This window comes from Nicotiana attenuata, unplaced genomic scaffold, assembly GCF_001879085.1.
Source record: "Nicotiana attenuata strain UT unplaced genomic scaffold, NIATTr2, whole genome shotgun sequence".
NCBI classification, from domain to species: domain Eukaryota; kingdom Viridiplantae; phylum Streptophyta; class Magnoliopsida; order Solanales; family Solanaceae; genus Nicotiana; species Nicotiana attenuata.
The window spans coordinates 101,916-117,480 of record NW_017670918.1 but is presented as its reverse complement, the minus strand read 5'-3'; the positions used below and the strand labels follow the sequence as shown (position 1 = coordinate 117,480).

The 15,565-nt window shown below is 41.3% G+C and overlaps 1 protein-coding gene across 1 annotated transcript; it reads left to right on the top strand.

Annotated features, from left to right (window-relative positions):
* Nucleotides 1-964: 964 nt before the first annotated feature.
* Nucleotides 965-1,714, top strand: LOC109244478 (uncharacterized mitochondrial protein AtMg00810-like). Its single transcript, XM_019411575.1, has one exon. It carries the CDS (start codon nt 965-967, stop codon nt 1,712-1,714), a length of 750 nt encoding a protein of 249 aa, XP_019267120.1.
* Nucleotides 1,715-15,565: the final 13,851 nt, after the last annotated feature.

The following is a 15,565-nucleotide window of genomic DNA, read 5'->3' as shown; positions in this document are numbered from 1 at the left end:
AAAAGAGGAGCAAGCTTGATGAAACAAGTGAGAAGTGCATTTTTGTTGGCTATAGCTCAAAATCAAAGGGCTATAGAATGTATAGCTTGAAGAGGAAAAATGTCATCACAAGCAGAGATGTGTTGTTTGATGAAGGAGCCAGTTGGAATTGGGAAAAGAATGAGGCTACAAAAAATATAGTGGTGGCTGAGAATGAAGAAGAAAATAAGGAGGAAGAAGTTCCAGAAGTTGATCCTTCCTCACCTTCAAGCAACGAAGCAAGCTCTAGCACTTCGAGTCCGACAAGTACTCCGGTTAAAATGAGAGACCTTGCTGACATTTATGCTTCATGCAACTATAGCATGGTTGAGCCAGCAAGTTTTGAAGAAGCAGTTAAGGAGGAAGTTTGGAAGAAGGCTATGGCAGAAGAGCTATATATGATTGAGAAAAATCAGACTTGGGAGTTGGTAAACAAGCCAGCAAATCGAAAAATTGTTGGAGTAAAATGGATTTACAAGATAAAAAATCCAGATGGCTCCATCATGAAGCACAAAGCAAGATTGGTTGCAAAAGGGTAATCACAACATGCTGATACAATTCGGACACTTATTGCATTAGCAGCACAAAAGGGATGGTTATTATATCAACTTGATGTGAAATCAACTTTTTTGAATGGTGAACTTGAAGAAAAAATTTATGTCCATCAACCTGATGGCTTTGTGATTAAAGGAGAAGAAGATAAAGTATACAAGATCAAGAAGGCCTTGTACGGATTGAAACAAGCACCCCGGCAATGGTACAGTCAAATTGATAAGTACTTCTTGCAAAGTGAGTTCATTAAAAGCAAACGCGAGCATACTCTCTATGTCAAGAAGCAAGGTAACTCTATTCTTATTGTTGAGATTTATGTTGATGATCTGATTTTTACTGGTAACAATGAGGCCGCAGTTACTGAGTTCAAAAAAGACATGATGAAAGATATGAAATGAGTGTTTTGGGTCTATTGCATCATTTTCTTGGTCTTGAAGTTACTCAAGAGGATGATGGAGTATTTGTTTCTCAGCAAAGCTATGCTGAAGCAATGCTTAGAAAGTTTAATATGTTTGGGTGCAAAGCAGTACCAACACCACTCACATCAAATGAGAAGCTGATGAAAAATGATGGCGGAAGAAAAGTGGACAGCACTCTTTACAGAAGCATCATTGGTAGTTTGATGTATCTAATGGCTACGAGGCCCGATATAATGTTTGCTACTAGTTTGTTGTCAAGGTTTATGCAAAGTCCCAGTCATATTTACCTTGGATCAGCCAAACGAGTTCTTCGTTACATCAAAGGAACCTTGGCTTATGGCATCAAATATTTCAAGGGTGAAGAATTAACTTTAATTGGATTTTGTGACAATGATTGGGCAGGTTCAAAAGATGACATGAAAAGCACATCTGGTTTTGTGTTTTCGCTTGGATCGGGAGCATTTTCTTGGCAATCAAAGAAGCAAGAAATAGTAGCACAATCATCAGCAGAAGCTGAATATATTTCAGTAGCAATTGCAACGTCTCAAGCAGTCTGGCTTAGAAGAATTTTAGAAGATGTTGGAGAAAAGCAAGACAACACAACAAAGTTGTTTTGTGACAACAAGTCAACCATAACAACGGCAAAGAATTCGATTTACAGCAGCAGAACAAGGCACATAGCAGTGAAGTATCACTCATCAGAGAAAAAGTTGAAGAAGGAGTGATCGAGCCAAAGTTTTGCAAGTCCGAGGATCAAGTTGCGAACATTTTTGCCAAGGCGCTACCCAAGGAGAAGTTCATCAAATTTCGTGAGCTTTTGGGAGTCCAAGAATAAAACATTAAGAGGGAGTGTTAAAATTAATATATTGTCTTGTCCCCATTTGTTCACATTAGTTCACATATGTTCACATTTCTCTAGACTTGTTCACATATGTTCAAACTTGTCTACACTAGTCCATACTAGTTCACATTAGTTCATGAACTAGATTAGTAGCTACATACATGTACTAGGGTGTGAACTTATTTATGTAATGAGTGAACTTATCTGAACATAATTAGTATGTCCACATAAGAAGTAGACTAGATGCATGTAGGAATCTTACTATAAACCCCATGTATTCTAGGCATTTGTATGATAAAAAAAAAATCAAGTGAAATTAAGAAAAGTGAATGAAAACTATCCATCATAAATATGGACATTGTAGCTTATCATCATTCACAATTCTTCTTCCTTGTGTATCAAGCTACCAGAATCCATGGCATTCAAAAGTGCCATTTTCAAGAGCATAATTTGCAAGATGGTCAGCTAGCTTGTTACCTTTCCTAAATTTATGCGATACCATAGAAGTACACCTTTCTAGTAGCCTTTTTATTTTCATCCACATGATCAACAATTACCCAAGGTGGTTTCTAATATCCTTCAATTATATTGTTAAGCAACATGGAATCCGTTTGTAACCATGTGTAATTAAAGTTGTTTTGGGCAGCATACCTCAATGCCTCCTGAATCGCTAAAGCTTCTTCCATTGTGTTTGTAGTCTCCTGTATCTCGCTTCTACAAGCATAAATAATATCTCCCCCTTCATCTCTAATGCAAAATCCTATTGAACTCCTGCTTGGATTCCCCCTCGAAGCTCCACCCAGTCATAGGGAACTCCCGTAAAACCTTGAAAGTTTTCAACTTTGGTGTATAATTTTCCATCATATGAAGCAATTCTGGCCATCTATGAGGCACCCTCTGAATGCCGGGCTTTCTAAATTTCACCAATGATTGAATAGTAGAAGACACTTGAAAGATTACCCTACTAATAGATACCCTTTCCCCGTGCATCATACTATTTCTTCTCTTCAATTATTCCCACACAATAATGCACGACAAGGCTTGAAAAATTGGCTTAAGCCTTGGAACAACCTGCATTGTCTAACATTTTACCACTGCTTGGTGCAAATTTAGGCCTTCAATTGATAATCCTGCGAAGAAAAAGAAATAAGCCCAAACCCTTGAAGCAGTATATGATTTGAAAAAAAAACATGAGCCATTGTCTCTTCATCCGAATTTATACAACACAAACATCTCGATGGCATGAAGTATCCCCATCTCCTTATAATGTCATCCAATGGTAGTTTTCCTTTCCATAATCTCCACATGAAAAAGGAGATCTTAAATGGTATATCTTTCACCCACATATTGTCATTTACAAAGTTAGGATCTCTCCTTTTCCTCAAGTATTCCCAAGATGACTTAACACTAAACTCCCCTCTATTCTCCAACATCCAGTAAGGCATATCGAGTTCATCAAACTCAACTGGAGGTTTGATGTTCTCCAAAATATGCATGACAATATCATCAGGTAACAGCTTCCTCAGTCTATCTTCATCCCATGTTCCATCTCTCACCATTTCACACACATTGTGCACTGTCTCATCAACAAATCAATCAGGAGGTGTTACAAAATATCGTGCACCTAGCCTTGTCCAATTATCAAACCAAAATAATGAGGATCCCGTATTTGGTTGCCATAAGATTTGGTGCTCAATCAAATCTCTACATTCGAGCATTTTTCTCCAAATATGTGAACCACGTCTCCATGGTACTACAATGGCATTCATCTTTTTGTAATATTTTTGTCTTACAAAGGAGTTCCACAAAGTAGGTTTAGTCCGAAAATTCCATCAAAGTTTGCAAAATAAAGCTTTGGATACATCATGTAGCAACCTAAATCCTACTCCCCCCTCTTTAACTAGAAGACATAAATTACTCCAAGAAGACCAATGCCTTTTCTTTCCTCCCACCGAGCTACTTCAAAATAATTGAGCAAACATCTTGTGAAGCTTTTCAATCACATTCTTGGGAGGATTTACAGCTGAAAGCAAGTGGATTGGCATGGTTTGGAGAACATGGAAGATTAACACTGCCCGGCCTCCTATAGATAATATCTTACCCTTCCAAGCTTGAAGTTTATTCAGAACTTTGTTTATAAGACCTTGACTTTGGGCATCCAAGATATGTGAATGGAAATTCCTGTTTGCCACTGCTAGTACTTCTTTGCACTTTCTCCACTACCTCCAAACTAGCTAAATGGTACATATAAATTGCCGATTTATCCTTATTTATGAGCTGCTCAGATGCAGCTTCATATGCATATAAGACCTCCATTATGAGCTGCAAGGAAATAGCATCAGAGGAAGAGAAAATAATTGTGTCATCCACATAGGCTAGGTGATTGATTTTGGGACTCCACTTGGGCAATCCAAAGCCACAAAAGTAAAGATTCATATGCAAAGCATTCAATCCTCTAGACAATGCCTCCGCTGCCAAAATAAATAAAGTAGGAGACAAAGGATCTTCTTGTTTCACCCCTATGGAAGATTTGAAGAATCCATATGGCTGGCCATTGAATAACACAAAGTACCAATTGTTTGACACAAGCTCATAGATCAAGCCAATAAACCTCTCACAGAATCCCATCTTTCTTAGCACCTTGGTTAAAAATAACCAAGATAATCTATCATATGCTTTCATCATATCCAATTTCATCACAACATTAGGACCTACCTTAGTTCGAAGTCTAATGTCTGTGATGATTTCCTGAGTTAGAAGCACATTCTTAATAATACTCCTCCCTTTAACAAATCCAGTATGTTCATCAGAGATCAAAATAGGTAGGAGATCAACCATCCTTTTATGAATAACCCTCGAGAACACCTTATTGATAAAATTACTAAGACTTATGGGTCGCATATCTAAAAATGTATTTACTTCCTTCTTCTTTGGTAAGAGCACCAAATTCGTATGAGTGATGAATATGGACAGTTCTTGGCCATTGAAAAAAACTCTTACCATGTCAAGTACATCATCTCCAATTGTATCCCAGCATTCTTGAAATAAAGAACTATTGGAACCATCGGGCCCTCCTGCATTATCACCATTGAGACAAAAAATAGCATGTTTTTAACCTCATCTTTGGTTGGTTGTCTCATTAACTCGTCATTCTGCCTCGTATTCAACATATTGGGGATGTGATCAAGTATACCAAAAGCTGTTGGAACACTGTCCTTGTGGAACTGGGCTTCAAAATATCTTACTGCTTCCTCAGCCATAATTGCATCTCCTTCAATCCATTGTCCTTGACTATCTTGAATTCTATTAACTTGTAACCTCTTTCTTCGTCTATTGACTTGGGCATGAAAAAATTTTATGTTGTGATCCCCATCCTGAAACCAACTCATCCTAGCTTTTTGCCTCCAGAATTCCTCCTCTAGTGCAAGATATCTAATAAATTCAGCTTGTACCTTCAAAAGACGTTCTCTATTGTGTGGAGTAGGATTCAATTCAAACTGAGTTTCATGTGCAATGGCTAACTCCTCAAGACTGTCTACCTTCTAAAAAATGTTGCCATATGTTGCTTTGCTCCAAACTGATAAAGCTCTCTTTAATTTTTTCAGCTTATGGTTAAACATATGAAAAGAATTCCCACTGAAATCAGCCTTCCAGTTCCCTCCAACAACATCCTGAAAAGTTTCATGCTTTAGACAAAACTTCAAGAATCTAAATAATTTTTTAATTGGTGATGCATTTGGATCACACGATATGAACAGATGGCAATGATTTGAGCCCGTTTTAGATAGATGAGTGATCTCTAATCCAGGCCACATTTGCTCGAACTCCAAATTGGCTAAACATCTATCAAGTCTCTTAAAAATACAATCATCATCAGTCCTACCATTCCACCAAGTGCATATACTTCCCTTGAAACCCAAATCATTTAGATTACAAGTATTTATACAATGTCTGAAATCCTTTACTTCATTCATTGATACATGCCGACCTCCAAATTTTTCCTCTTCATCAACAATCATATTAAAGTCTCCCCCAACAAACCAAGGAACAGTCATTTCACTAGCTAGTGCATACATCGTATCCCATAGCTCAATCTTCTCAGTTGCATCACACTTTGCATACACTAAAGTTATAATGAATTCCTTTTGAGACTGGGCATTAATTAATCTTAGTGAAAGATGTTGTTCTATGTCAAATAAAATATCAACTTCATAATCTTCTTCGACAAAGGCCCATACCTTGTTTGATACATTAACAAAAGCATGATGCATTCCCAACTGTCTCCTGTATGTTTCTAATTTGTTTGCATTTTGCATTGGCTCCATCACCCCAATAAAGTAAAATTCATACTGCCTATGCATTGTTACAAGCCTTTCAAAGGCTTTCATTGTGTTTACTGACCTTATATTCCAGATAATGGCATTCGTCATTAATTACTGGATTTAGTAAGGGCCCTTCTTGTTTGTACTCTAGTGCCAGGAACACTAGACATTTCCTTCTGCTTCTTCTTCTTCCCTCGGCCAGCTGATTTAACCTTATCCAACAACCTTGGTGATAAATCTCCTTGTTTTGCTACATTCTTGAAGTTTTGAACTGTTGATTTTGCATCAAGGTCCTTACTTCCTCTTTCACATTGCTCATCCTCCTACATTCCATCAGTCTGTTGCACCAGTTGATTCTGTATAGGCTTAGGTATCAATAACTTGTTCAAATTTTCCTTGGCCACCTTCAAAGGTTGGTTGTTAGGAGAGCTAGCTACCATTGTTAAATAACACATCTTTTTAAATATAGGGTTATCAATAAATCATTGTTAACTAATACATAATTATCACTCCATAACTCTCTCCGTTCACTTTTACTTGTTCATTATACCAAAAATATATTTTCACTTTTACTTGTCCACTATACTAAATCAAGAGAAAGACAGTCTTTTTTTTCCTGTTTTACCATGTCATTATGTATAGGATAAAATATGTTCATATTAAATGCTCACATAATAAAATGACACGTGGGGCCAAAGGCAGATGGAAGGCAAGGCAAATGGCAATCAGGTCCGAAGGCAGCAATCCTGTTTGTTCCCGAAGGGAATGATACTCATAAAGACAAAATAAATACCTATCAACCCGATAGCATTTAATGAAAATATTCTATAGCATTAAATACGTAGTCCGTTACAAGGCATACAGTATTCATTGCCTACCGTTACATATTCTTCAATGGCCCCCATAATTGTCATTTAAGAAGGGCTTGATCCTAGGAACAACTATAAATAGTGAGCTCAACAGCCATTGTAAAGGGAGGAATTATATGATAAGCTTATGCTATATACTATTAAAAGCTCAATAATATTTCATCTTCTTGCTTATTAATATCGTTACTATTGTCTTCGGAAGATCTGCTCCCGAAACCAGGATTTCTACTATCTTATCTCGATTTCAACACTATGTCTCACATTTCTTTTTAACTTAATTATCATTTTGGGATCAAATAAATTAACTTGTCTATAAACCATGTATAAATTAAACTGTATCGTTTATGGGTAACCAGTTTGGCGTCCACCGTGGAGTTTTGATAGTTGTGTAATTGAGTTGATCCTTGCATCTATTGCTAACCTGTTTGATTCCTTGTTCTTAACAAAAATTATAAAAAATGGCAGATAACGATGTCAACAGCGCACACAATGTTGAGGCCCAAAGAAATCAGCCTCAGCACGAAGATTCGATCAGTGATATCCGCAATGAAGGGGATGAGGCCATGCCGGTTCATGGCGGGCAATATCCACGACATGTTCGAGAGGAAACTCCTGATGATGCTGAAGACGAGCACGCCACTAAAATAGTAAGGATCCTGATGGAGCAACAGAAGGACATTATGGGCCATCTCTCACGACAGGATCAGGTCATGACGGAGTTGAGGGGGGCGTTATCGAGTCTTTCCAACAACACGAATGGACGAGGTCCAGTTCCTCCCGGTGCTCTCGCAGACTAAACAACACAGAGGGTCGACAATAACACCCCGAGGGGTGAAGTCAGCTTCGACAGGGCCAGGGGGAACGTTAGCTGATCGGATAACAACAATGAGAATAATCCCTTTAAAACTGAATTTATGCGGTTTATGAGGGAAATAAACAACCGAATGGATCAAATTCTGGGTGCACCACCAGTGTTAAAAGGTCCGGACTCAAAGAAATACACCCAGTTATCGTTCAAACCAAGAGCGGCACCAGAATTGATCCGAAAGCGGTTAAAAATGCAGACGTGCCAAAGTATGATGGGACTTCGGATCTTCAGGAGCACATCACCATCTATACAATGGCGGTGAAGGGGAACAATTTAGCTCCGCACGAGATTTAGTCAGTCGTACCGAAGAAATTCGGGGAGACCCTCACGAAGGGGGCCCTGACATGGTATTTGCTCTTACCCAAACACTCAATAGATTCCTTCGAGATGCTCGTGGATTCTTTTATTAAAGCCCATGCCGGGGCCAAAAAGGTATAGGCCCAAAAGTCCGACATATTTAGGATTGCACAAGGAGATTCCAAATTGTTGTGGGAGTTCGTGACCATATTCTAGAAAGAAAGGATGCTGCTACCGGTCGTACCAGACGAATGGGCAGCTGAAGCGTTTACTAACGGACTGAACCCGAGAAGTTCCGACGCTTCTTAAAAATTGAAAGAAAGTCTGCTCGAGTTTCAGGAAACAACATGGGAGGATGTTCACAACTGGTACGAGTCAAAGATAAGAATTGAGGATGATCAGATCGGTTTCCCGACATCAACCAAGGGTTGGGACCGCGAGAAGAATAAGGAGAAATCAAAGGATGATTTTGACACAGATCGACGGTCTTCAAGAGGTCGGTTTTTCCCTATGAAAGGGCCGAAGGACGCAGTAGAGATTTCCGATCGGCGGATAGATTCGCTGCTAATAGGAGAGCTGATCGCGGCCGAAATAACAGATCATTGCAGGAAAAGGAGATATCAGGTTCCCGAGATTATTCCTACCCTAGGCTATCTGAATACAACTTCAACGTCAGCATAGTGGAACTAGTGTCAGCTATGAGAACATTAAGGAAGCATGGTTCCCAAAACCAATGAGATCAGATCCCAGTCAAAGGGATCCTAACTTGTGGTACGAATACCATGGGACCAACGGTCACCGGACTGGGGACTGCAGGCATTTGCGCGAGGGGATGGCAACGTTGCTGAAAAACAACCATCTCAGAGAATTCATAAGCGACCGGGCTAAAAGCAACTGCAACTGCAATTGTGATAATGCGGAACCCTCGAAAGCAGGAGAAGATTCTCCTCGTCTGACAATTAACGTGATATTCGGGGGGAGGGGGGGGGAGGGGCGAGATTAATGGTGTGACATTTTTAGCAGCAAAACGAAGGTGTCAGTTACCTATAGTAAGAGACTCCGAGAAGTCGTTGAGGACGACATTACCTTCAAAGAGGAGGACGTAGATGGACTACTTCTACCGCACAAAATTGCCTTGGTAATCTCTCTTAATGTTTTAGATTTTAAAATTAAAAGAATTTTGGTGGACCTAAGAAGTTCGGCCAATTTTATCCAGTAAAGAGTGCTAGAGCAAGCCAAGCTGACCGGAAGTATCATTCCGGCCACAAAACTCCTTATCGGGTTCAACCCGGCAAGCGTGACGACCCAAGGAGAGATCCTGCTGCCCACGAATGTCGAGTGGGTAATGAAGACGACCCTTTTTGAAGTAGTAGATGGCAATATGTGCTACAATATATCCTAGGGAGACCGCGGTTGCACGAGATGATGATTGTGCCGTCAACATGTCATCAATTACTGAAATTCCCAACTCCCGAGGGAATTTAACAAATATGGGGTGACCAACCGCAGCAAGGGAGATAAACGTAGTCTCAGTTTCCAGTTGCAAAGGGAAGGATCCTGCAACATAGAAATTATAGGAATCGACGCCTGCTCCCGAGCCGAGAGAAGTCAACCAGGGGAGGAGTCGTCGGAATCCTATCAGGTACCAAGATATTTCTAGGTACCAGAAGAAACGGACGCAACATAGTCCACAGGACTAAACCCCGAGCTCAGGTCTGGATTTATCGAATTTCTTAAATTTAATATTAACTGTTTTACATGGTCGCATGCAGATATGACAGGTATCCCGCCAGAAGTGGCCATGCACAAACTAAGCTTAGATCATAACATCCCTCCGATAAGGCAGAAAAAATGTCCTATTGCCAAGGTCAGAAACAAATTCGCCAAAGAAGAGGTAACTCATTTGCTTGATATTAGTTCAATCCAAGAGGTAAAGTATCCTGACTGGCTAGCTAATGTAGTAGTAGTTCCAAAAAAGAATAAAATTTTTTGCATGTGCATAGACTATAAGGATCTTAATAAGGCGTGCCCAAAAGACTCGTTCCCATTGTCGAATATTGATCAAATGATTGATGTGACGACTGAACACGAGTTAATGAGTTTCCACGATGCTTACTTCGGTTAACACCAAATCATAATGAACCTGGGGGATCGGGAAAAAACTTTGTTCATAACGAACTTCGGCACATATTGCTACAATGTGATGCCTTTCGGGCTAAAATGCTAGAGCCACTTATCAGCGGCTCGTAAACAAAATGTTTGAAAAGAAAATAGGGAAAATCATGGAAGTTTACATAGATGATATGTTGGTTAAGTCTTTGAACGCAGGTGACCATCTTAAACACCTGCAAGAAACCTTTGACATCCTAAGGAAGAATATATGAAGCTTAACCCCGAGAAATGTGCATTCGGAGTTAGCTCTGTATGTTCTTGGGATTCCTGGTGTTGCAAAGAGGGATCGAAGTTAATCTCGATTAAATTAAAGCCATCGAAGACATCCCTGACTAGCCATCAAGTGTAAAAGAGGTTCAAAGTTTGACAGCAAGGTTGGCCACTTTAAGCAAGTTCATTTCCCGGTCTTCAGAAAAACGTCATCACTTCTTTTCACTCCTCAAAATGAAGAACAACTTCGAATTGACTCCGGAATGCCACCAGTCTTTGAAGGATTTGAAAATGTATTTATCGAGTCCTTCGTTACTGTCAAAACCAAAAAAAGGCGAACAGATGCTGATTTGCTTAGCGGTCTCAGAGGCAGCAATAAGTGTCGTTTTAGTCCGTGAGGATGAAGGTACACAATCTCTTATCTATTATGTTAGTAACATATAAACAAGGACAGAAACTCGCTACCCTCATCCAAAAAGATTGGCTTTAGCTCTCGTGGTCGCCGCTCGGAAGCTTAGGCCTTATTTTCAATGTCATCTGATAGCCATAGTGACAACATTTCCCCTGCGGAATATCCTTTATAAACCTGAACTTTCAGGTCGGCTGGCCAAGTGGGAAGTCGAAATGAGTGAACTTGACATAGAATATAAACCTAGGACTTCGATTAAGTCACAAGTTTTAGCCGACTTTGTGGCCGATTTCAGTTCGGAACTGTTACCTTTGGCCCCCAAAGAAGCAGTGCTGGTGTTAGAATCGACATAAGGTGTTTGGACCTTATTTATGGATGGAGCTTCCAATGTGAAAGGGTCCGGCTCGGCATGGTGCTAATCACGGCTTCGTGGGAAACCTTGAGGCAGACCGTAAGAATTGTTCCTCTGACTAACAATGAAGCAGAGTATGAAGCTTTGATTGCTGGACTCGAGTTGGCCCAGGGACTGGACTATGAGGTCATAGAAATCAAATGTGATTCCCGATTGGTAGTAAATCAGGTCTACATGATCTTCGAAGCCAAAGAGGAATGCATGCAATAATATGTAGTGAAAGTCCAGGCTCCGCTCGCACAGTTCAGGGAATGGTCAATTATCCACATCCCAAGAGAAGAAAATGTAGAGGCAGACGCAATAGCAAATCTGGGATCGGACTCCGGCACAATCGTGCAGCGTATGCGTTCAGTATTGGATGCAGATGGCTATGACGAAGTAAATGCGACCAATTTGGTCTGGGACTGGAGAAATTAGATCATTGACTATTTTGAGAACGAAAATTTACCTGAAGACCCCAAGGCATCTCGGGCTGCGAACTAAAGAAGCTCGATACAGCTTCAAGGGAGGTCAATTGTATAGAAGATCTTTCCAAGGCCCGTTGGCCCGATGTTTGGGAGCTTCCGAAGCTAATGTGTCATGAGAGAAGTCCACGAAGGGATCTACAGAAATCACTCGGGTGCGGATTCCTTAGTATTAAAGCTAATTAGAGCAGGATACTACTGGCCCCGGATGGAACAAGACGCTAAGCCTTATGTTCAGAAATGCGATAACTGTCAACACCATGTACCGTTGGTACATCAACTGGCGGAGCTACTGCACTCTGTTTTATGGCCCTGGCTATTCATGAAGTGGGGATGGATATAGTCGGTCTGTTACCGCCAGCCCCCGGTAAGGTAAGATTTCTTTTGATTTTAACTGACTATTTTTCTAAGTGGGTTGAAGCAGGTCCTTACAAAAAAATCAACCAGCGCAAAGTGGTAGATTTCTTGTGGGAGAATATAATTTGCAGATTCGGGATACCAAAAGAGATAGCTTGTGACTACGGGCTATAATTTATAGGCGCAAAGGTCACAAATTCTTTGAAGATTTGAATATCAAAAGGATCACATCATCACCCTATCACCCTGAGCGCAAACGGTCAAGCAGAATCAACAGACAAGGTGATTATCCAAAATCTCAAAAAGAGATTGGAAACAGCCAAAGACAAATGGGCCGCAGAACTACCAGGAGAACTATGGGCGTACTGTACAACGAATAATTAAGCACGGGGGATACCCCTTTCTCTCTTGTAAACGGAGCAGAAGCCTTGATCCATGTGGAAGTAGGGGAACCTACCTTGAGATATTTTCAAGCAGACGAAAAAGCAAACAATGAAGCATTATTGGTCAAATTGGAGCTGCTCGACGAAGCAGGGACTTGGCGCATATAAGGATGGCAGCCGAAAAACAGAGAATGGAAAGATATTATAATGGAAGAGCCAACCTCCGTTTTGGTTTTAAGGAAAGTAACTCAGAATACCCGGGAGCTCAACGCAGGAAAGCTAGGTCCGACGCGGGAAGGCCCCTACCGAGTTTCAGCTTTCACCGGGAAAGAGTCAAACGAATTGGAAAATCAAGACGGAGTAAAGTTGTCGAGCAACTAAAAAGCGGCACACCTCAAAAGGTAATATTGTTAACGAGCATCGCCCATGAGGTGTGGAGGAAGTGGCTTCATCTCCAACACCGGTGGCTCCTCAATTGATGGTTTGGTTGGCGGAGTTTTGCGATTCTCAAGATCCAAAGATAGCTTCCTAGGCTCATAAGAATATGAACCCATACCATGCAATGCATTCACGCACTCCACTCTACCGGCATCATCATTGACATCCATGTTAAGAAGCACGGTTTCAAGAGGATCTTCAACATTAATCAAGGCACTTGTGTCATCCACTATCACTGCTGTGACTATGTCCACAAATGAACACACCTCCGTGCTATTGGGTTGTCTCATTGATTTGCACACATGAAATACGACCTTCTCATCACCCACACGGAATGTTAACTCACCAGCTTCAACATCAACCAAAGCCTTCCCTGTAGCTAGGAAAGTTCTTCCAAGAATGATTGGTACCTCAAAATCCACTTCGCAGTCCAATATGACAAAGTCGGCCGGCAATATGAATTTGTCCACCCGGACAAGCACATCGTCAATTATACCTAAAGGCCTCTTCATCGACCGGTCCGCCATTTGAAGTCTCATCGAGGTTGGCCTAGGTTTCCCAATTCCCAAAGTCTTGAAGACTGAGTACGACATCAAATTAATGCTAGCCCCCAAGTCACATAGGGCCTTAGCAAACTCCGCACTCCCGATGGTGCAAAGGGTCTTCTAGTTTCGGGGCCATAGAATGCACAATCGCACTAACTTGGTGCGTCATCTTTATTGTTTCACACTCCATAGAACGCTTATTGGTGACTAAATCCTTCATAAACTTTGTGTAACCAGGCATTTGTTCGAGGGCCTCCACTAAAGGAACATTGATTGTGAGGCTTTTCATCATGTCTATGAATTTCTTGAACTGATTGTCATTCTTTTGCTTTGCTAACCGCTGAGGATATGGTGGAGGTGGTCTAGGCAAGGGTGCCTTGGCCTTGGGCACCGCCAGCTCGGGTATATCAATAATGTGTTCCCTAGATGGGTTCACGGCATCTTGAGTCTCTACCCCGGCCTCATCATCAATATCAATCCCCACATCATTTGTCACTATTGGTTCAACCACATTGTCAACATTCAAAGGCACATCATCGTCATGCGACTCAACTTCATCATTCACAACCCGATTCTCATCCGAGGCATGCACATCACCGCCTCTTCCACTCCTAGTTGTAACTGCCATCACATGATTGTTACCCCCCTTTGGGTTCACTACCGTGTCACTTGGTAGCGCACCTTTAGGTCGGGTATTTAAAGCTTGAGAAATTTGTCCTATTTGCACCTCTAGGTTCCGGATGGATGTGTTATGTGAAGCCAATTGTGCGTCAGAATCTTGGTTCTTTTTCATCATCTGCTCGAACATCATCTCTATCTGTCCCATATCACTCCCGGAAGAACTAGGCCCTTGCGACTGAAAGGGGGGTGGATTGTTTGGTTGTTGGAACATGGGGGGCCTTTGAAAGCCTTGCCCCCTACCACCATTATTCCACCCTCCTTGATTGCTATTGTTGTTGCTCCAATTGTTGTTGTTCCCGTTCCAATTGCCTTAATTGTTCCCTTGACTACCCAAATTGTTGTTCTGATTGTTATTGTTCCAATTGTTACCACCTTGTTGTTGATTATTGTTATTCCAATTTCCGCCACCTTGCTGATTGCCCCAATTGCCTTGGGGGCGCCATTGTTGATTCCCTTGATTTCCTCTATTTCCTTGGTAGTTATTGACATATTGGCATTCCTCACTTTGATCATCATAACACTCGTTTGAATAACCACCACCATCATTGTTGTTGTCAAACTGCTCACAATTACCTTGTTGTTGTTGCTGTCCCCTTTGCCTCCTTTTCAACATAGACACATTCTCCATTGCATTGACTTGGCGCGGGCTTTGAACATGTTGCAATTGCGCCTTCGTCAATTGATTCATTGTTGTTATAAGTTCGGCAATAGCTTGGCCATGGTCATTCAATTCCTTGTGCAAATGGATGATCGTGGGGTCACCTTGGGGCACATTTGCTCGGCTTTGCCATGCCGAAGAAGTGTCGGCCATTTCATCAAGTACATCACATGCCTCTTGGTAAGAAAGTTTCATAAAGTTCCCACCGGCCAATTGGTTCACAATGCACTGATTCATGGTGTTGATGCCCCTATAGAAAGTCTGCTGGATCATCGCCTCAGTCATGTCGTTGTTAGGGCACTCCTTCACCATTGTTCTATATCGTTCCCAGATCTTGTGCAATGGTTCCGTTGGCATTTGCTTGAAAGCTAGAATTTCGTCCCGAAGAGCCGCCATATGACTTGGAGAAAAGAATTTGGCAATAAATTTGTCCGCCAATTCATCCCATGTGGTGATAGAATGATTGGGTAGCCTTTCTAACCAGTCCAACGCTTTGCCCCGACGAGAAAACGGGAAAAGCCTCTATCTCAACGCATCCTCTGACACGTTTGTTTGTTTGCTGCCCCAGCAAGTATCTACGAACCCCTTCAAGTGCTTGTATGCATTTTGATCGGAGGCGCCCGTAAAATACCCCCTTTGCTCGAGCAAGG

Bases quoted from the DNA above. Each gene is read 5' to 3' on its own strand.
- LOC109244478 (XM_019411575.1), top strand. From the start codon at position 965: ATGAGTGTTTTGGGTCTATTGCATCATTTTCTTGGTCTTGAAGTTACT.